Genomic DNA, 21,445 nt, shown 5'->3' on the forward strand with positions numbered 1-21,445 from the left:
TTTAACCATGTTTGTTTCCATTTACTTTGTTTACAACCATTGGGATAAAACAAGCAAATATTTTGGGTTCTGATGTGCAGATTTCCCCTTTAATCAAGTAAAAATACAAGCTAACCTTACTTTATGCTTTTGTCTTATGATATTTTAAGGCTGATTCAAGAGGTGTGTAATTGTTTCATTTTCAGTGCTTCCCAAATGTCTCTGTAAAACATAAGCCCTCATGTGTCCCTTAAACCACCTGTAATGACTCACTGTGTCAAATAGAATCTGAATTCACTACTCGTCAGTGTGACCCCATTGTGACCGTCAGGGGAGTCCCCGAGGAGCATGCGAGAGTGTGTCTGCTGTCCAATGAATGTGTGAAGGGTGTGTGTGTGTGTCAGAGAGCGAGAGGACCCAGCAGAAGGCCAGGGGCTGGTGTCTGACACTGATTTGTAAAGGAGACAATACGGCTCATTGACCTGCCTGCTCTACTGTCTGTTGCTCATACCTCACCCTGTCCTCCCCAGTGGATTCACTGCTCTTTAAACAGGGGGAGCAGATTGCCACAGGCCGGAGGGGGGAGGGGGGAGGGGGGGTAATGGGGAGTAGAGTGACGGGACACAGGTTGCTTTGACAATGAGATTCCTCAGAGAGTTCTGGGCACTAGAGAGAGAGAGTTTCATGCCAAAAGTTATTTAGAGGCAGGAAATCTTTATACATGTATACTAGTTCGTAGCACAATAAATGCTGTATAGCTACAAACAGGACAGGGCAAAAAGATTTACAAAAGGATTTTGTAAAAATGCAACCATTCAACACAGCAAAACCCTCACATTGCTTTTCCAATTAACCGCAATTATAATCTCTCATTTCTCTATACAGTTTATATAATTTAATGGGAAAGAATTTGGAACTTTCAGTTTGAGAAGATATATTTCCATCTTTTCTCTTTCCTCCTCTAATATTGTCAACAAACAACCTATTCCTCGTGTTATTCATTCCCATTGTCAGAGTTTGGAGATGACCTTTTCTCTCCTCCCTTCTCTCCCTTTCTCCCATTCTCTTTTTCACTGTTGGGGGCAAGCTGTTGCCCTGTCCCTGCGGGCCCCTCCCTCTCTTGTCTGCACCCTCTCTCCTCCCCTCCCTCTCTCTCCTTCTCTATTTTCTCCCTCTCTCCACCTGTTGATGCCATTGTTGTACAGACAGCATTGTTGTCTTTTTATTATTTTATGTCAGTCACTATGTTACCACCCTCTTTCTCTTTCATTCCCTCTTCACCACACCCTCTCTGTCACTCTCTTTCTCCGAGGGGTATAAAACCCAGCCAGAGGAGGTTTGGGCTAAGATTCACACCAGCGCCACACAGGAACACACACGTACAGAGGGGCGAGGAAATAAAAGGACATCCAACATAGCAGTGACAAGAAGAGAGTTCAATTGAGTTGGATTAGTTGCAGATCTTCAGCACACATATTGGTCCTACATTCTCTCTCCTTACACTGACAGAGTAACATTGACTTGTTGTATCCCACTTTCTGGACCGAGAGGAACACAAACCCACCTAGGTATTTGTGTGTGTGGGCTGAGCTTAGGGATGTCTGTTTCTGTGTCTCTGTGGTGTGAGGAGGAAGTCCAAGGCCAGGGAGCCCAGCAGGGCCAGGCCAGGGGCCAGTCACAGCTCCGGGCCCCCTGGGACCCCAGTGTGTCTGGGCAGCGGATCATCCAGAGGCTGCTACAGGTGGAGGAGAGATATCTGCCCTCCGCCCTCTACGTCGCCCTCATCCAGAGAGAGCCGGAGCGCAGAGAGGAGCTCGCCAAGTGGGCTATGGAAGTATGAACTTTCATTCTCTGGATTCCATTTTCATCTCTTTTTTTCCCCACATTAATGTCTTTGGTATACTGTGATGAGGCACTAATTGATTCTCTCCTGTTGGTCTCTCTACTAGGTATGCTGTGAGTGTGGCTGTGACGAAACAGTGTTTCCCCTGTCTGTCTCTATGTTGGACCGCTTCCTGTCTGCCTCCCTGTCTCTCCCTGTCTCACCCTACTGCCTGGCTGCAGCCTGCATCCTCATCGCCTCCAAACTAACAGAGTGTGACACAATCTCTGCTGACTCTCTTTGTGCTGCAGCTGAGTACAGCTTCCTGCCCTCCAACATACGGGTAGGTCACCATTTTGATATAGAGGAGAGACACTTTCAAAACTCTGTATGTGACAATATGGTGGACCTTGTGAATGCAAACCATCTCTGTATTATTATGCATTGTATTCAGTGGGCTATATATACACTAAATGAAAATGTTTTTACACATAAATATTGATGTTATTGCCCTTTCATCATAAGGAGATGGAACGTGTCATCCTTGCGACTCTTCGATGGGACGTTGCTGCGGTAACCCCTCAGGACTTCATTCCACATTTCCTTCCCCCTGTAGGGGAGAGGAAGGATGGAAAGACAGACACAGAGGAGTTCTTCTCCACACTGCGTCGGCATAGTGACACCCTGGTTGCCATGTGTGTCTGCGACTACCGTTTCCTGGGAGCCCCTCCATCCCTGGTTGCTGCGGCAGCGCTGAACTCTGCCCTCCGGGGGTTGGGCAACAAGGGTCCAGGTCATCTGGGTCATATGAGTGCTACACTGGCAGAACTGTGTCAGACTGACCTGGTGAGTGCCTAGCAGTATCTCTAATATCTCTACATAAAATATCTCAACATATCGCTTGTATTACAGCCAGGAGCTGCACTTCAACTCTATTCAATAGCAATGCTGAATGAAAGACTGATTTAGAGGTGAAAATGGGACTGGAAAGAAAGGACCACAGAACTAAGTGTTTGAGTTACAGATTGGTTGTGATATGGTTAGTGTGACTGGAAGGGTACTGGTTTTAATCCTAATCTGTGTTTATCTTTCTTCTTTGATCACAGATGGTGTTGCAGTGTTACAGTGAATTGATAGAAGCTGCCCTCAAACAACGGCTCAGAGGTGGACTCCAAGACAGTGCCATGGAGAAGGATGGAGAAATAGAGGATGAAAGAGCAGGCACTCCTACTGATATGAGAGAGATTGATTTCTAAACACTAAATTGTGTGAGGCAAAGTGCGAATCAATCAAAGTCCTGCATGTAGCTCATCAGTGAAACTGATATAAACTCTTTATGACCTCAAATGCTCTACAATTTATTATCATATTTTGAAATTATTTTAATTGAATATTGTTTATTTATTCATGTGTGTTTCTTGTGCCATATTTATTATCTATTTCATGACTGTGATTCTTTGTCATTATGTTGTTGATAGTATGTCCTTAATCTATTATTTATCAATTTATTTATTATGTGCAATTACATCATGTTAATTTATTTCAATTCACCATTGTTTGTGTTTGTATGTGAAGTGACAAGGTAATTGATGAATAATATACATAGCTATCTATTTTAATTAAATAAATAAATACATACTTTTTACCTGATGGAATTTGATATTTTATTTATTTTCTATTTATATGTGATGTGTGTGATGGGCAAACACCCTTATGGAAATAAGACATCCTTACAATGTAAATAAAATACAATTTCACATTTATTTATTACCTTAACTTCAAAACAATAACTGTACTTCGCATATGTGGGTGTTTTTCATAAGATAAGGAAGATGTAAAGGAAAGGTACGTTTTTTGTATTTGAACGAGACCAAAGATTATCTGTTATATTGACAAGACTGACCATTCTAACAACGGAAACATATGTCATCAACGATGGAAGGCAGGAGAAATCAGGTGAGACCATTTTAGCCAATGAGAGGGCAGATACGCGTGTGACCAACAGGCACAACTAAGTTGTTTTTCTCAAAGTTGCCGGAATGCCACGTGAATCCACTTATATAAGTACATTTGTAACAGCCTAAACATTACGAAACTTCTATTCGATCAAGTGATTTGATTTCGACATCCTCTCATAGCCCTCCATACAAAAAAGGGCTTATCTCACGCGGACATATTTTGGGCGCAGTATATATTTAAAAAATATATTTTTCATTTTTTTAATTCAAAATACTGATCAACAATTTACATTCTTACATCAAAACATTACATCAAAACAGAACGCAGATATTAATAAAGGCTTCGCCTCTTCCTCTCTGACGGAGCAACAGTTATTAAGAACGGACCGGATGGGGACGCTGAGGTATAATAATGCTACGTTCATGAGATAGTCGGAACTAGGAAACTCGAAACTAGGAAATGTACAAATTTCCTAGTTCCGAATAGTAGTTGAACGCGTTATAACAACGGACAGGACCCATGCAATCGGTCACACACTGTCGCTTCTTTTTGACGTCATTTTCGGCTGCGACGCAAAAATCATTTTTTTTTATTTCGGAAAGCTTTCGGTACAGGAAGTAACGTTAGCTGGCTAATACAACGGGCAAGAATTAGCCACCGATCAACAAGTAACGGTAAGCGAGAATCCCTCATGTCACACCGAGTGTACATAATACTACATTTGGCCTGTTGGCATTGCCAGACAGAGGGATTCGCGCATTTAATATGAATGGGGGATGCACGATGGATGGAAGCCTCTCTCATCCGTAGCTAGCTAACGTTAGCTAGCTAGCTTGCTGTTGTTCAAGAGGGCGGTAGTGTCTTTGCTGTTGCGTGTTGTTGAGCTTTCTACTGAAAAGCTGTATATTGTCACTCGAAATCAGAGCGTAGACCTTTCTTTCAGCGAAGTTTCGCATTAGCCCACAGTGCGTCACTAGCCCACAGTATCTGATGGTCAGTCTGCCAGTCCCCATATAATGTCCATGCAACAGGATACTCCTCCTGTGATGTGCTTCTGTCTGTCAGATGTCAGCCGTCAAAAATCATTCAGTTGATGTTCAGTACCAAATGACAGATAGCTGAATAATGTCTGAATATATAATTGACATAGACAGATCTTATATGTTCATACTTCTCTTGCAGCAGGATGAACCTGGATCCTGGCTGGCTGCTGCTCCTATCCATCTCTCTGGAGGTTTGGTCAGTGCCCCTCGACCGCAATGCAACCCCCCAGGAAGCACAGCCTCCCCAGGAGGACAAACAGGAGGATAATGTGGTACGCCTTTGTTCTCTGTCTGTGTGTGTGTTGTCTGTGTGTGTATCCATGTGTGATGATGTGTGTGTGTGTGGTTGCCTGTCCGTTGCAGGACACAGGCCTATATTATGACCGGTATCTGAGAGAGGTGATTGAGGTGCTGGAGACAGATCCCCACTTCAGAGAGAAACTCCAGACTGCCAACACAGAGGACATCAAGGTCTGTCTCTCTCTCGCTCTCTATCTCTCTCTCTGTCGCTCTCTCTCTCTCTCTCTCTCTCTGTCTCCCCTGGTCTTATATTTTCTGACCTTTTATTCGTTTTTCAAAGTATTAACTCATTAAGTACCCCCTCACCTCCATGTGTAGTACCTATAATGTTACACTAGTCATCTATACTAGGGACGTGCCCCCGGTTATTCGAATATCTGAATGGACGTCAGTATTCGATTACTTAATGGTCTATTTTAACAATGAAAAGGCTTGGTCGAAAATGTCATAAAAGTATCTATGTGACATTGCTACATAGCCAACAAGGATAGACCATTACATGAAACATTTTAATAACACAACAGTTTTATGACAGTGTTTATGAGTGCGGCCCATAAAGAAGATGCTCTGGTAGACTTCACACGTGTAGCTTGTTGTTATTGTTGGTCAGTCAAAGTGGCGTTACAGTCGGAGGCTCAATGTGTAGCAAAGGAAGTGGGAGATTTCTAATCAATGCAAAATAGAATAACAATTACGGAATTAAGTTGGCTAAATGAGAAGGAGTAGGCTACAATGATCAACCAACAGGTAGGCTGTTGTTTCATATGAATGGAGTTGTCGTAGACAATTACGGGGAGTGCAGCTGTAGCCAGCTACTGTGGCCAGCTAGCTTCTTTACAACGGTTTGGTTCAGTCAAGACCGGTACTACCAGATGGTATGATAGATAACTTGTTGCTGCCATAGGTTTTATAACTAGCACGAGTCGGTTTGTCTACTTTTTCTCTCTCCCTCTGTGCCACACACAGACTGTCACACACCGGCCCCTGCTCCTCTCTCGCACCTCACTTACCCTTCTGCTGAAACGCGTAGGGTACTGTTTTCTTTAAAACATGTATTTTGACAATCCAGATATCCGAAAAAATATCATATTATTTGAATAGTGAAATAATTTCAAATGCCCATCCCTAATCTATAATGTACATACTGTATGTCGAGTATGTATAAATTCTTTGCCTATACATTCTGTCTGTATTCTGTCTATGTTCTGTTTGTTGTGGCAGCATCAAGTCACTGGGTCAAGTTGCTGGTACATGTACAGTAAATGTCCTTGGTGAATCTGATATGTGTCTGACTGACTGTCCATCTTCTTCAGAATGGTCGTCTCAGCAAGGAGCTGGACCTTGTGGGGCACCATGTTAGAACTCGTCTGGATGAGCTGAAGAGACAGGAGGTGTCTCGCCTCAGGATGCTGCTCAAAGCCAAACTGGACAGCACCAACACACAGAGTGAGGGTTTCTAAAGGCCTGGAAGACCAAGCTTATATATGTTTTCTCAGTCACTTGTTAAAACCCCTCTGTTTATCCCCAAGGTTTACAGATGGACCATGCCTCTCTGTTGAAGCAGTTTGAGCACCTGGATCCACACAATCAGAACACCTTTGAGGCCAAAGACCTTGAGCTGCTCATCTCAACGGTAATGCAGTGAGCATAGAGTCCAGGGCCTGTATTTGTATTCATAGAACATCTAAGAGTAGGTGCAGATCTAGGATCAGTTTAGCCTTTTCAAATCAAATTTTATTGGTACACATACACATTTATTGTGTACACACACACATATTTATCAGATGTTATTGTGGGTTTAGCGAAATTCTTGTGTTTCTAGCTCCAACAGTGCAGTAGTATCTAACAATTCACAACAATACACACACATCTAAAAGTAAAAGAAGGGAATGAAGAAATATATAAATGTTAGGACCAGCAATGTCGGAGTGGCATTGACTAAAATACAGTAGAAGAGAATACAGTATATACTGTACATATGAGATGAGTAAAGCAGTATGTAAACATTATTAAAGTGACTAGTGATCCATTATTAAAGTGACCAGTGATTCCATGTCGAAGTATATAGGGCAGCAGCCTCTAAGATGCAGGGTTGAGTGACCGGGTGGTAGCTGGCTAGTGATGGCTATTTAACAGTCTGATGGCCTTGAGATAGAAGCTGTTTTTCAGTCTCTCAGTCCCAGCTTTGATGCACCTGTACTGACCTCGCCTTCTGGATGATAGCGGGGTGAACAGGCTGTGGCTCGGGTGGTTGATGTCCTTTTTGGCTTTCCTGTGACATCGGGTGCTGCAGGTGTCCTGGAGGGCAGGCAGTGTGCCCCCGGTGATGTGTTGTGCAGACCGCACCACCCTCTGAAGAGCCCTGCGGTTGCGGTCAGAGAAGTTACCATACCAGGGGGTGAAACAGCCCGACGGGATTCTCTCAATTGTCAGTCTGTAAAAGTTTGAGTGTCTTAGGGGCCAAGCCGAATTTCTTCAGCCTCCTGAGGTTGAAGAGTAGTTGTTGTGCCTTCTTCACCACACTGTGTGGGTGAACCATTTCAGATTGTCAGTGATGTGTACACCGAGGAACTTGAGGGTACTATGGTGTTGAAAGCTGAGCTATAGTCAATGAACAGCATTCTTACGTAGGTATTCCTCTTGTCCAGATGGGATAGGGCAGTGTGCAGTGCGATGGCGTTTGCATCGTCTGTGGATCTATTGAGATGGTAAGCAAATTGAAGTGGGTCTAGGGTGTAAGGTAGCGGTGATATGATCCTTAACTAGCCTCTCAAAGCACTTCATGATGACAGAAGTGAGTGCTACGGGGCAATAGTCACATCTTGGGTACAGGAACAATGGTGGACATCTTGAAGGAAGTGGGGACAGCAGACTGGGATAGTGAGACATGGAATATGTCTGAAACACTCCAGACAGCTGGTCTGCACATGCTCTGAGGACGCTTCTAGGGATGACATCTGGGCTGGCATTCTTGCGAGGGTTACCACGCTTAAATGTCTTACTCACGTCAGCCACGGAGAATGAGAGCCTACAGTCCTTTGAAGCAGGCCACGTTGGTGGCACTGTTATCCTCAAAGCGGGCGAAGATGGTGTTTAGTTTGTCCGGGAGTAAGACGTCGGTGTCCGCGACATGGCTGGTTTTCCCTTTGTAATCTGTGATTGTCTGTAGACCCGGCCACATACGTCTCGTGTCTGAGCCGTTGAATTGCGACTCCACTTTGTCACTATACTGACGTTTTGCCTGTTTGATTTCCTAACGGAGAAAATTACTACACTGTTTGTATTCGACTATATTCCCAGTCACCTTGCCATGGTTAAATGCAGTCGTTTGCGCTTTCAGTTTTTTGCAACTGCTGCCATCTATCCACGGTTTCTGGTTTGGGTTTTAATAGTAATTGGGAATAACATCCTCTATACACTTCCTGATGAACTCAGTCACCGTGTCTTTGTATACGTCAATGTTATTCTGAGGTTACCCAGAACATATCCCAGTCCGCTTGATCAAAACAATCTTGAAGCATGGATTCCGATTGGTCAGACCAGCGTTGACTAGACCGTAGCATGGGTACTTCCTGTTTGAGTTTCTGCCTATAGGAAGGGAGGAGCAAAATGGAGTCGTGGTCTCATTTGCGAAGGGAGGGCCTTGTAGGCATTTCGAAAGAGTAGCAGTGGTCGAGTGTTTTACCAGAGCGAGTACTACAGCCAATGTTTTGATAGAACTTCAGTAGCGTTTCCCTCATTTGCTTTGTTAAAATCTCCAGCTACAATAAATGCAGCCTCGGGATATGTGGTTTCCAGTTTGCATAAAGTCCAGTGTAGTTCCTTGAGGGCTGTCGTGGTATTGGCTTGAGGGGGAATATACACGGCTGTGACTATAACCGAAGAGAATGAATTCACTTGGGCGGTAATACGGTCAGCATTTGAATTTGAGGTATTCTAGGTCGGGTGAACAAAGGACTTGAGTTTCTGTATGTTATCACAATCACACCATGAGTAGTTAATCATGAAACATACACCACCGCCCTTCTTCCCTGGGAGTTCTTTATTCCTGTCTGTGCAATGTACTGAGAACCCAGCTGGCTGTATGGACGGGGACATGAGAGAGCCATGATTCCGTGAAACAGAGTCACAGTCCCTGATGACTCTCTGGAGGGGGGTCCTTGCCCTGAGCTCATCTACTTTATTGTCCAGAGACTGAACATTAGCGAGTAATATACTTGGAAGCGGTGGAGGGTGTGCAAGCCTCCTGAGTATTCGGGGAAAGTCGTATTCCTGGTCGTAATGCTGGTGAGTTACTGCCACTCTGATTTCCAAAAGTTATTTCCAGCTGTATGTAATAACACAAAAAACGTTCTGGGCTAATAAAGTAAGAACTAACACACAAAAAAACAAAATACTGCAAAGTTGCTCAAGCGCTAGAAGCAGAGCTGCCATGTCTGTCTGTCGGCACCATCTTGCCATCTTTTATCATAATTAATGCGATTATATTGGGTGCTAATCCTAGATCAGCATTCCTACTCTGGAATGCGTTATGAATACAGACCCTGATAATTATCTACTTGTATCATGACCCTGGTGTTGATGTACTTCATTATCCCCTCATCCTTGTCCTCTGTCTCCCTGCTAGGCCAATGTACAGTACCAGTCAAAAGTTTGGACACACTTCCTAATTCAAGGGTTTTTCTTTATTTTTTACTATTTTCTACATTGTAGAATAATAGTGAAGACATCAAACTATGAAATAGCACATATGTAATCATGTAGTAACCAAAAAAGTGTTAAACAAATCAAAATAGATTTTAGATTCTTCAAAGTAGCCACCCTTTTCCTTGATGACAGCTTTGCACATGCTTGGCATTCTCTCAACCAGCTTCATGAGGAATGGTTTTCCAACAGTCTTGAAGGAGTTCCCACATATGCTGAGCATTTGTTGGCTGCTTTCCCTTCACTCTGTGGTCCAACTCATCCCAAACCATCTCAATTGGGTAGAGGTCAGGTGATTGTGGAGGCCAGGTCATCTGATGCAGCACTCCATCTCTCCTTCTTGGTCAAATAGCCATTACACAGCCTGGAGGGATGTTTCGGGTCATTGTCCTGTTGAAAAACAAATAGTAGTCCCACTAAGCGCAGACCAAATGGGAGGGCGTATCACTGCAGAATGCTATGGTACCCATGCTGGTTAAGTGTGTCTTGAATTCTGAATAAATCACAGACAGTGTCACCAGCAGTGCACCATCACACCTCCTCCATGCTTCACGGTGGGAACCACACATGCGGAGATCATCTGTTCACCTACTCTGCGTCTCACAAAGACACGGCGGTTGGAACCAAATATCTCAAATTTGGACTCATCAGACCAAAGGACATATTTCCACCGATCTAATGTCCATTGCTCATGTTTCTTGGCCCAAGCAAGTCTCTTCTTTTTGGTGTCCTTTGGTAGTGGTTTCTTTGCAGCAATTTGACCATTTAGACCTAATTCACGCAGTCTCCTCTGAACTGTTGATGTGTCTGTTACTTGAACTCTGTGAAGCATTTATTTGTGCTGCAATCTGAGGTGTAGTTAACGCTAATTAATTTATCCTCTGCAGCAGAGGGAACTCTGGATCTTCCTTTCCTGTGGCGGTCCTCATGAGAGCCAGTTTCATCATAGTACTTGATGGTTTTTCCAACTGCACTTGAAGAAACGTTCAATGTTCTTGAAATGTTCCGGATTGACTGACCTTAATGTCTTAAGGTAATGATGGACTGTTGTTTTCTCTTTGCTCAAATGCATTAAGAAGGAAAGAAATTCCACAAATTAACTTTTAACAAGGCACACCAGTTAATTGAAATGCATTCCAGGTGACTACCTCATGAAGCTGGTTGAGAGAATGCCAAGAGTGTGCAAAGCTGTCATCAAGGCAAAGGGTGGCTACTTTGAAATATCTCAAATACATTTTGATTTGTTTATCACTTTGTGGTTACTACATGATTCCATATGTGTTATTTCATAGTTTGTCTTCACTATTATTGTACATCGTAGAAACAAATTAAGGAGTATGTGTGTCCAAAATTTTGATTAGTTCTGTACATCAGTATCCCCCTTGTCCTCTGTCTCCCTGCTAGGCCAATGTACATCAGTATCTCCCTCATCCTTGTCCTCTTGTCTCCCTGCTAGGCCAATGTACATCAGTATCTCCCTCATCCTTGTCCTCTTGTCTCCCTGCTAGGCCAATGTACATCAGTATCTCCCTCATCCTTGTCCTCTGTCTCCCTGCTAGGCCAATGTACATCAGTATCTCCCTCATCCTTGTCCTCTGTCTCCCTGCTAGGCCAATGCACATCAGTATCCCCCTCATCCTTGTCCTCTTGTCTCCCTGCTAGGTCAATGTATTTCAGTATCCCCCTCATCCTTGTCCTCTGTCTCCCTGCTAGGCCAATGTACATCAGTATCCCCCTCATCCTTGTCCTCTGTCTCCCTGCTAGGCCAATGTACATCAGTATCTCCCTCATCCTTGTCCTCTGTCTCCCTGCTAGGCCAATGTACATCAGTATCCCCCTCATCCTTGTCCTCTGTCTCCCTGCTAGGCCAATGTACATCAGTATCCCCCTCATCCTTGTCCTCTTGTCTCCCTGCTAGGCCAATGTACATCAGTCTCTCCCTCATCCTTGTCCTCTGTCTCCCTGCTAGGCCAATGTACATCAGTATCCCCCTCATCCTTGTCCTCTTGTCTCCCTGCTAGGTCAATGTACATCAGTCTCTCCCTCATCCTTGTCCTCTGTCTCCCTGCTAGGCCAATGTACATCAGTATCCCCCTCATCCTTGTCCTCTGTCTCCCTGCTAGGCCAATGTACATCAGTATCTCCCTCATGCTTGTCCCCTGCCTCCCTGCTAGGCCAATGTACATCAGTATCCCCCTCATCCTTGTCCCCTGCCTCCCTGCTAGGCCACTAAAGACCTAGAGAACTACGATGCAGAGAGACACGATGAGTTCAAACGCTATGAGATGCTGAAGGAGCACGAGAGACGGGAGTACCTCAAGGGTCTAGACCAGGAGAAGAGAGATGAGGAGGAGAAGAGGATGGAGGAGCTGAAGGATAAACACCGCAAGCACCCCAAGGTCAACGCTCCGGTGAGAGAGAAAGACGGGGAGAGCGAGTAAAATGGAGGGAATGCTTTTTGTATGCGAGACCAGTAGAATGGAATCTCTTTTCTATCTCTCCATCAGGGCAGTGTAGCTCAACTGCGTGAGGTATGGGAGGAGACTGATGGGCTGGACCCAACAGAGTTTAACCCAAAGACCTTCTTCAAACTGCATGGTCAGTTAAGCTGCACTCTACTATTACATGATAATGACATTTTGTATGTGTTCAAATAATGTTTATTTTCCTCCCTGTAGATGCAAATGGAGATGGTGTTTTAGATGAGCAGGAACTAGAGGCCCTCTTTGCCAAAGAGGTAACGCACATTCCCCTCACGTATGTGTGTGTGGTGTGTGACCGTGCGGTATAGTAACAGCCCTCTCCTGCCCTCTACCACCAGCTGGAGAAGGTCTACGACCCAAAGAATGAGGAGGATGATATGATGGAGATGGAGGAAGAGAGGCTGAGGATGAGGGAGCATGTCATGAAGAACGTTAGTATTGTTTGGATTTCTGTCTTTCTCTGTTTTAACCCACTGTTCATGTTTTTCCTTGTTTCTGTGTCTTTATCCCTCTCCTCTGTCTGTTCACCTCTCATCCTTTCACTCTGTCTGTTCACTCTCTGTCTGTTCACTCTCTGTCTGTTCACTCTGTCTGTTCACCTCTCATCCTTTCACTCTGTCTGTTCACTCTCTGTCTGTTCACTCTCTGTCTGTTCACTCTCTGTCTGTTCACTCTCTGTCTGTTCACTCTCTGTCTGTTCACACTCTGTCTGTTCACTCTCTGTCTGTTCACCTCTCATCCGTTCACTCTGTCTGTTCACCTCTCATCCGTTCACTGTCTGTCAGTTCACCTCTCATCCGTTCACTGTCTGTCAGTTCACCTCTCATCCGTTCACTGTCTGTCAGTTCACCTCTCATCCGTTCACTCTCTGTCGGTTCACCTCTCATCCGTTCACTCTCTGTCGGTTCACCTCTCATCCGTTCACTCTCTGTCGGTTCACCTCTCATCCGTTCACTCTCTGTCGGTTCACCTCTCATCCGTTCACTCTCTGTCGGTTCACTCTGTCTGTTATCTATTACTTTTTTCAGCTGTTTTCTGTTTTGACAGGTGGACATCAATCAAGATCGACTCGTCAGCCTGGAAGAGTTCCTTAAATCAACAGACAAGAAAGAGTTCAACAACCCTAAAGAATGGGATGTAAGTGAGTGAGGGACATTGGGTCGTTTTCTAGTTTGTGTGTTGAGTCATGTCAGACTCGTCTTCCCCATCCCTCCAGACTTTAGATGACACCAAGCCGGTGTTCACAGAGGCTGAGCTCCAGCGGTTTGAGGCGGAGCTGCGGACTAAGGAGGAGGAGCTGGGTAGGAGGGCGGAGTCTCTTCGTCAGGAGCAGGATCTGCTGAAGGAGAGGGGCAAGGCCCTGGAGGCCCAGAGACGAGAGTACCAACAGGTGGATAGCCATACTATGAACAGCCAAATACTGTAGAATAAGCCATACTGTCACTATAGCGATTATATCTTCAATGAAATATGAAACTATGAGTAGCCATATGATGAAATGTTTGTCTAATTCTGTCAGGCAGTACTAGAGATGTCTCAGAGGAAGGAGAAACAGGCAGTGGAGGGGCAGCCTCCTACGGGTCCTAACGGAGAATTACAGTTCCACCAAGAGATGCAGAAACTGGAAGATCAAGGTGAACGGGATAGACGAGATAAAAAGGGCAGGGATGGAGTGAGTTGGGGACATTTTTGCTTTTGTTTCATCTGAAGGGTTCTTTCAGTAATGGAATGTTCTCTCTGGCGCTCTCATTCAGGTGCTAAAGCTCCTGTTGAACAAGAAGTCCAAGAGGCCCAGAATAACCTGCCTGCAGAACCACCACAGAACCTGCCCATACACACCTAATGCAGCACTCTGGTACACATAGGGTTGCAATGGGAGGGTATATTACTGGAAACTTTCTAAGTTTACCAGTAAACCACCAGAATTTTTGTAACTTTCAAGAAATATATGGAATTTTATCAGATGACATCTCTTTTTTTGGTACTTCAGATTATCACAGGTGTTTGTGAGCGTGGTTACATGCGCAACATAATTTGATTTTGTTTAAAACATTTACATGCTTTGCAAGAAGAACGATTTCCCATCCTGTTTACATCTGAAATCAGGCTACTGATGGGACTTCAGATAAATTCCCGAAAATCAGCAATCTAAAAAAATGTTAGACCACAGTTGGAACATATAAAGTTTGTATGTCAAAACAATTTCTAATATCCATACTTGTTTTTCCAAATTCACGCATAAGAGGGAGTCTTGCGCTACCGGTGCTGGCTGCAAATCAAATACACGGCTAGAATGCAATCATTTCAAAGATTTCCTAGAAAACCAGATGTTTTAATCGGCGTATGCTTACATAGATTTTGACCGTACGCCAATTCAAGATAAGCAGAGTAAGGTGTTCACATGACTATTTCCACACTTGGCCTACTGCCTTAATCAGTTTAATATTGAATTATTAGTGTGCATGTAAACATACTCATGAATTATCTCTGGCCCTCTGTGTGGCCTTATCAGATGTCAAATATATACAATAACTAAATCAGATGACAAAGCTGTAAAACATCCTAAATATAAACCATCAACGTAGTGAATGTCATTGGTGTTTAATATCAGGGTTTCAGAATAAAATATCCTTTATTTCTTTTACACACACTTTTATTTTACTATGTCAATATATCTTTTTGTAAATATTTTGGGGTCAAACTGGTGGCAGTTGTGAAAAAATACAATAGTTTGAAAAGTTTGTGGAGTGAATTGAAAACAATGCAATTGTTGATTAGATGCTTTTCCAAAATTATTTAGGCTATTTTTCTCTTGAACCATATAGTCTATCCACTAGAAACTCATGGAAATTATGGTCACAGATATAAAAAATGTTATACTATATATGAATAACATTTTTTTTAGTTCAAGTATAAATCACCAAAGTTACCATAGATTACCTGTTATTTACCAAAATTACGGAGGATTCCAGTAACTTTGGTAAAATAGTGGTAGCTGTGCAACCCTAGATACACACACGCTCTCGCAGGAACACATCTCTTTCACTGACACACATGTCCAGATGGGTACAGCAGATGACATCATACAGCACAAGCGCACAACCCCAGTCAGTCAAGCACATCGTACCGTCCCCTGGCACAGTCCTGGTGTTTACCTATCTCTGTGGTTTACATTTGATCTCAATAAATTATTCAACTCAATGGACCTAGCCTTCTTCATTTTTAAATTCTCTGTCATGCCTGTGAAATGACTGTCTATAGATATTCTGCCCTTATCTTGTCTGTGTTGTATACCTAGCATACTATTTCCACTGTTGCACCCCCAAATGTCAAATTATGGATTTGTGACCCCTGACCCTTTTCCAGATGAGGTACATTGTTTGAATATTTAATTCCCAATCCCTTCTGCTTTCACACTCCTCTAGTTGACCTTTGACCTCTCATGCCAATGACTCATTTGTCTATTGGTCACTAGGATCTTGCATGCTTCTGTACATTGTTGTTATTCCAGCCTTGTCCCTTCTGTCATCACCCTTCTTATTTGAAATGTATTTGAAACATTCTGTTGTAGTAATGAATCCCTTTGGTGTCTCTGTACTGTGCTCTCTTTTCCTCTGCTGTTGTCCAGTGGTATGGTTCCCTGGGGAGTATGTGCTCATTGTTGTTGTCTCCCATAGAATGGGTCCCCTGGCACACAGTGCATTCCTACCCTGCATTCCATTTCTCTGACCCCCGGTGACCTCAATGATGACCTCACTGCCCCTTCTTTCTGGGTGGCAATACAGCTGTCAATCACTCCACTGCTGGTGATGTCACTGCTCAGGGATGGACACATCTGTGTGTTTAGCAACATCTGCACTGTCATTTTTCTTCAAAATGTTATATTTTTTATTCTCAGTCTGGTAGTAGGTGGGACATGTATGTGACAACATCAAGGAGAGACAGCTGGATGTAATCTCAAGTTATGAGCAACATAAGTTCTATATGTGACCATTTTGAACATCTATATGGTTGGACAACATGCAGTACCAGAGCAACACAGCAGATTATGGTAGACACTGATCAAACTGAGTGTCCCTCACACAGATTTATGTAACTGTCATTCCTTTTTTATCTATAAAGGAATCATCTTTCAGCTTTGATATTTACAGCTCCTCGCCTCCATCTTGGAGTTTGGGGGGGGGTTACTTCATGAGTTGGTTATGGAAGTGACCTGTGTTACCTTGTTATTATGTGTCCAATGTCTATTGCCTGAGGCACAGCACAGCCTCTGTTCTCATGTGTTAGTTCTCTGGATGGAACAACTGCCTGTCTCTCTGCTTGTGACCTTTGGAACCTGAAGGAATCACCAGATAATAATAGGAAATGATAGCATTATGGAATGATCCTAGTATTAGATATAGTGCTGATGCTGCTGACACATGTCTTCTTCACCATCATCTCCAGATCAGAGACGGTCACATTTTCAACCTCTCCCTGTCTGAGTCTGTGATACCAACATGTTTCAAGCAGACCACCATAGTCCCTGTGCCCAAGAACTCTAAGGTAACCTGCCTAAATGACTACCGACCCGTAGCACTCACGTCTGTAGTCATGAAATGCTTTAAAAGGCTGGTCATGGCTCACATCAACACCATTATCCCAGAAACCCTAGACCCACTCCAATTTGCATACCTCCCCAACAGATCCACAGATGACGCAATCTCTATTGCGCTCCACACTGCCCTTTCCCACCTGGACAAAAGGAACACATATGTGAGAATGCTATTCATTGACTACAGCTCAGCGTTCAACACCATAGTGCCCGCAAAGCTCATCAATAAGCTAAGGACCCTGGGACTAAACACCTTCCTCTGCAACTGGATCCTGGACTTCCTGATGACCGCCCCCAGGTAGTAAGGGTAGGTAACGACACATCCGCCACACTGATCCTCAACACTGGGGCCCCTCAGGGGTGCGTGCTCAGTCCCCTCCTGTACTCCCTGTTCACTCATGACTGCACGGCCAGGCACGACTCCAACACTGTCATTAAGTTTGCTGATGACACAACAGTGGTAGGAGTGATCACAGACAACGATGAGACAGCCTATAGGGAGGAGGTCAGAGACCTGGCCATGTGGTGCCAGGACAACAACCTCTCCCTCAACATGATCAAGACAAAGGAGATGATTGTGGACTACAGGAAAAGGAGGACCGAGCAGTCCCCCATTCTCATCGATGGGGCTGTCGTGGAGCAGGTTGAGAGCTTCAAGTTCCTTGGCGTCCACATCACCAACAAACTAACATGGTCCAAGCACACCAAGACAGTCGTGAAGAGGGCACGACAAAACCTATTCCCCCTCAAGAGACTGAAAAGATTTGGCATGGGTCCTCAGATCTTCAAAAGGTTCTACAGCTGCACAATCGAGAGCATCCTGAAGGGTTGCATCACTGCCTGGTATGGCAACTGCTCGGCCTCCGACCGCAAGGCACTACAGTGGGTAGTGCGTACAGCCCAGTACCTCACCGGGGCCAAGCTTCCTGCCATCCAGGACCTCTATACCAAGCGGTGTCAGAGGAAGACCATAAAAATGGTCAAAGACTCCAGCCACCCTAGTCATAGACTGTTCTCTCTGCTACCGCACGACAAGTGGTACCAGAGCGCCGGTACTAGGTCCACAAGGCTTCTAAACAGTTCTACTCCCAAGCCATAAGACTCCTGAACATCTAATCAAATGGCTACCCAGACTATTTGCATTCCCCCCCACCCTTATACACTGCTGCTACTCTCTGTTATTATTTATGCATAGTCACTTTAATAACTCTACCTACATGTACATATTACCTCAATTACCTCGACACCGGTGCCCCCGCACATTGACTCTGTACTGGTACCCCCTGTATATAGCCCCGCTATTGTTATTTTACAGCTGCTCTTCAATTATTTGTTATTCTTATCGTTTACTTTTTTTTAAGGTATTTTCTTAAAACTGCATAGTTGGTTAAGGGCTTGTAAGTAAGCATTTCACTGTAAAGTCTACACCTGTTGTATTTGGCGCATGTTTTTTTATTTATTTTATTTTATTTGTAATTAGGCCATGGTGCAGTATCCATATTTGCCTGCAGAGGGAGACATCGAGTCAGTGCAGAAACAGCACAAATGTGGAAAGATATGGACACTACTTTCTGTCGTTAGCCTCACTCTCCTAGCTTTGTAGAAAAACACCCATACCTTTGGGCTGTTTACCAAACCAATATGCCTTCAGATCAATACAATTTAATTCTGTCCAGTTCTTCACTTTAATCCTGCAATGGTCTTTCTGTTAGACATTGTGCTGAGCTTTCACTAATAGTCCTTATTCAGATAAAGGTAGATTAAAAAGCACATACATTTTCCAATTCACAGTGTGTGGGTGAACTTCTCATCTGGTCTGGTGTCTTCTGAGGGGAGGCATCAGTGTCAGCCAGTCCTCTCCCTGCAACAGCAAGGTATAGGACAGAGAGTTGCTGAAACCTGTTATGTCATATGTGTCCTATCCATTGTCACTATCTGCACACTGTGGAATCTCAGAGAGCAAGTCTTTGGAATAATAACAGTATTTGTGATTTGGCATGAGTTGGACGAGGGATTTAAATGTTGATAATGGGAAGATCAAGTGTCTTCTTAATACGGTCATTGGCCAAAGAGTGGTGGATTAGAAAGGGCATCATGGGAGACAGGGACTGAGGATCTGTTTGGCTCTCTATGAGGTCAGACTGCTGCCACCTCTGGTCTGACCCTGACCTTAGTCTGACCTGGAAGGAGAGAGGGAGAGAGAGGGGTGTGTGTGTTTTATATGATAAACTATGCAATGGACACACTTTTCTGTCTGACAATTATTCTTCTTGACATCACATCTGTACTTATCTGAAGTGGGGACCCACAGACTTACTCAGACTATTGACACATTTATTCTACTAAGTGTCTCGATGATGCAATAGCTTTCTGTCTCTTCTCCAAAGGAAAGATTATTGCCTATTTGAATGCTCTCTCTGTGCATTACAATGACATCATCCTCTAAGAGAAAATTACGTCATCCCTTCCGGGACCCTTCTCACCGCCCCAACCAATTGAGCTGAAACAAATGTAATTTTTTTCTATTGGCCCTGCCAGTTCCAGAAAACGCCTTCCCTTGCCTTTGGTTGGTTGAAGTGTAACTGATGCCCTGTGGTGATTGGTGTCAACTGCACATCTGTCTGTGCGTCCGACCATGAGAAGAATACAGAGGTGGAGATGACTAGCGGGTAGTTTGGTTTTAACATTTATAGACCATTTGCATTTCTGTAGAAATACGTTCAAAATCCATGATATATACACAGTTGAATTTAGAAAGATCTGAAAATAACACCGTCTTTTATCATAAACCATATTCAGGCCTAAACATTTAACGACCCACTCTGCACAACAAAACATTCAATGGTGAAATATGTTGAAGACAAAAAGGAATATTTGTGATATACATAGTTTATTATGGGGAGTCACGGTCAAAAAGCCAGTGTGAGCAATAGGTGAGTTTTGAGCCGTGAATGACGCAGTTCTCATACTAGACACCAGAGGGGGAGAATGTTTCACTGTTGCCGACATTATGAGGCTGTAGAAGTTATTAGTCCTTCTCTGATTTCCATACATGTCGGGTCTAACGTTGAATGTGAGTGTAATTTTAATGTGTGTCAATGTAAAATGAAATCACGACAGTGCCCTCATGAGTGTGTGCGTGCGCGCTCCCATGCATGATCAATTAATTGTATAGCCCCGCGTGCGTGAGTGGGCGCGTGAGAGCTGCGAGTTTGTTTCTTTAAGACCCAGCACCTTTTTATCCGAGGGAGGGAGGGAGGGATGGATGGAGAGAATGAGGAGAGAATGAGGAGAGGGAGAAAGACGGAGGTTGTCTATGGTGAGGTGTAACGTCGCTCGCGCCCAGTGCCATCGTTTACATGTGTGAGAAGGGAGAGGGGAGGGGGTTGCTTGCTGGCAACTGGGTTTTCACGGCGATACGACTTTTAACGGCGAGATGCCCGGATGGGGTAAATGGGAATTATGTATTTTTTGCTTTCGACGATGACAAGGGTGAGATAAGATTCTGAATACAACATTGGTATCTGACATTTAATTAACGTTGTGAGATGGAGCTGTGCATGATCGGCCAGCTGTTTTTGAGGAGGGGGATGGAGAGGGGGTGAGGCGGTGGGGTGTAACGGGATGCTTCATTACCTACAATATAATTGGGACATTTAAGAATAGAAGAATGCATAATCTTTCATTTGTGCGTATAGCCTTTATTTCGTTTGCAGAATAATTTGCATAGAGACCATTGGAAGGAAATCGGATGGGAAGAGGCTCTAGGCTACATAGCCTAAATACATGACATCTTCTGTTTTATTTTATTCACGTCGCTTTTCTGTTGTGACTGTGGTTTTAATTTATTAGGCCTAACATAGACCCTTCTCGCTAAATATATTTTCAGATTGTAACATACATGACAGTGTGAAGACAGAGGTTATTATGAGACAGAGATATATTCCCTTCTACAGACTACACATAGTCCATAATTACAATGATGACAATTTAAATTCAAATACGTTATGAGACTGCCCCGCATAAATACATCGGTCTGTCTATCTCTGTAGTCTATTAAGGGATACATCCGGCTCGCTTATTTTACCCATGATCCCCCTACTGAACGAGATGGCCAGGCTAAGGCTACAGCGTAACCCTCCATGACTCTCATTTCCGTGTATAACGCGCATCCACGATTAGCATTATGACTAATCGGCTGTATGGACAGATAAGAGCAGAGACCGATGGATACATAGCTTCAGACAGACGTGTGCAACGGAGTAGGTTGCCGTGGATGCTGGACAGAATTTATGCAATAGGCTCCAACTATGTATTCTCCTGATTAGTCATTGTGGTGGAACAGAGATAGGTGTGTGTGTGTTTGATGTCCAATGAGTGTGTGAAGTGTGTGTGTGAGAGAGAGATAGAAGAGAGAGAGAGAGAGCATGTGTTTGTGTGCAGGCCTGCATGTGTGTGGAGGTTGATTAGACAGAATTTTTCCCCATCAAGTCAAATGCTTTCATTGTGCAGTACATAAGCTACAGTAGGTGTCTTAATTGTTTGGCCCGCTCTGTAAACA

At 43.9% G+C, this 21,445-nt stretch overlaps 3 protein-coding genes across 3 annotated transcripts in view; all 3 read left to right on the forward strand.

Moving 5' to 3' along the window:
* Positions 1-1,343: 1,343 nt before the first annotated feature.
* LOC106606904 (G1/S-specific cyclin-D2) lies at positions 1,344-3,444 on the forward strand. The gene is made up of 4 exons (XM_014203366.3): positions 1,344-1,813; positions 1,929-2,144; positions 2,327-2,647; positions 2,908-3,444. The coding sequence occupies exons 1-4, from the start codon at positions 1,577-1,579 to the stop codon at positions 3,055-3,057; spliced, it is 924 nt and encodes a 307-aa protein (XP_014058841.2). The 5' UTR covers positions 1,344-1,576; the 3' UTR covers positions 3,058-3,444.
* Positions 3,445-4,390: 946 nt separating this feature from the next.
* On the forward strand, positions 4,391-15,495 carry LOC100195382 (nucleobindin 1). The gene is made up of 13 exons (NM_001140411.1): positions 4,391-4,434; positions 4,943-5,075; positions 5,167-5,274; positions 6,417-6,549; positions 6,633-6,736; positions 12,033-12,218; positions 12,315-12,405; positions 12,486-12,544; positions 12,629-12,721; positions 13,338-13,427; positions 13,507-13,680; positions 13,810-13,924; positions 14,045-15,495. The coding sequence occupies exons 2-13, from the start codon at positions 4,947-4,949 to the stop codon at positions 14,131-14,133; spliced, it is 1,371 nt and encodes a 456-aa protein (NP_001133883.1). The 5' UTR covers positions 4,391-4,434; positions 4,943-4,946; the 3' UTR covers positions 14,134-15,495.
* Positions 15,496-20,159: 4,664 nt separating this feature from the next.
* The window catches only part of LOC106593156 (liprin-alpha-3), a 36,027-nt gene continuing 34,741 nt past the window's right edge, over positions 20,160-21,445 (forward strand). The window contains exon 1 of the mRNA XM_045720221.2: positions 20,160-20,376. The gene's annotated coding sequence lies outside the window, so the exon portion shown is untranslated. The remainder of the gene's footprint in view (positions 20,377-21,445) is intronic.

This window comes from Salmo salar, chromosome 06 (genome assembly GCF_965601325.2).
Source record: "Salmo salar chromosome 06, fSalSal1, whole genome shotgun sequence".
Taxonomy (NCBI): domain Eukaryota; kingdom Metazoa; phylum Chordata; class Actinopteri; order Salmoniformes; family Salmonidae; genus Salmo; species Salmo salar.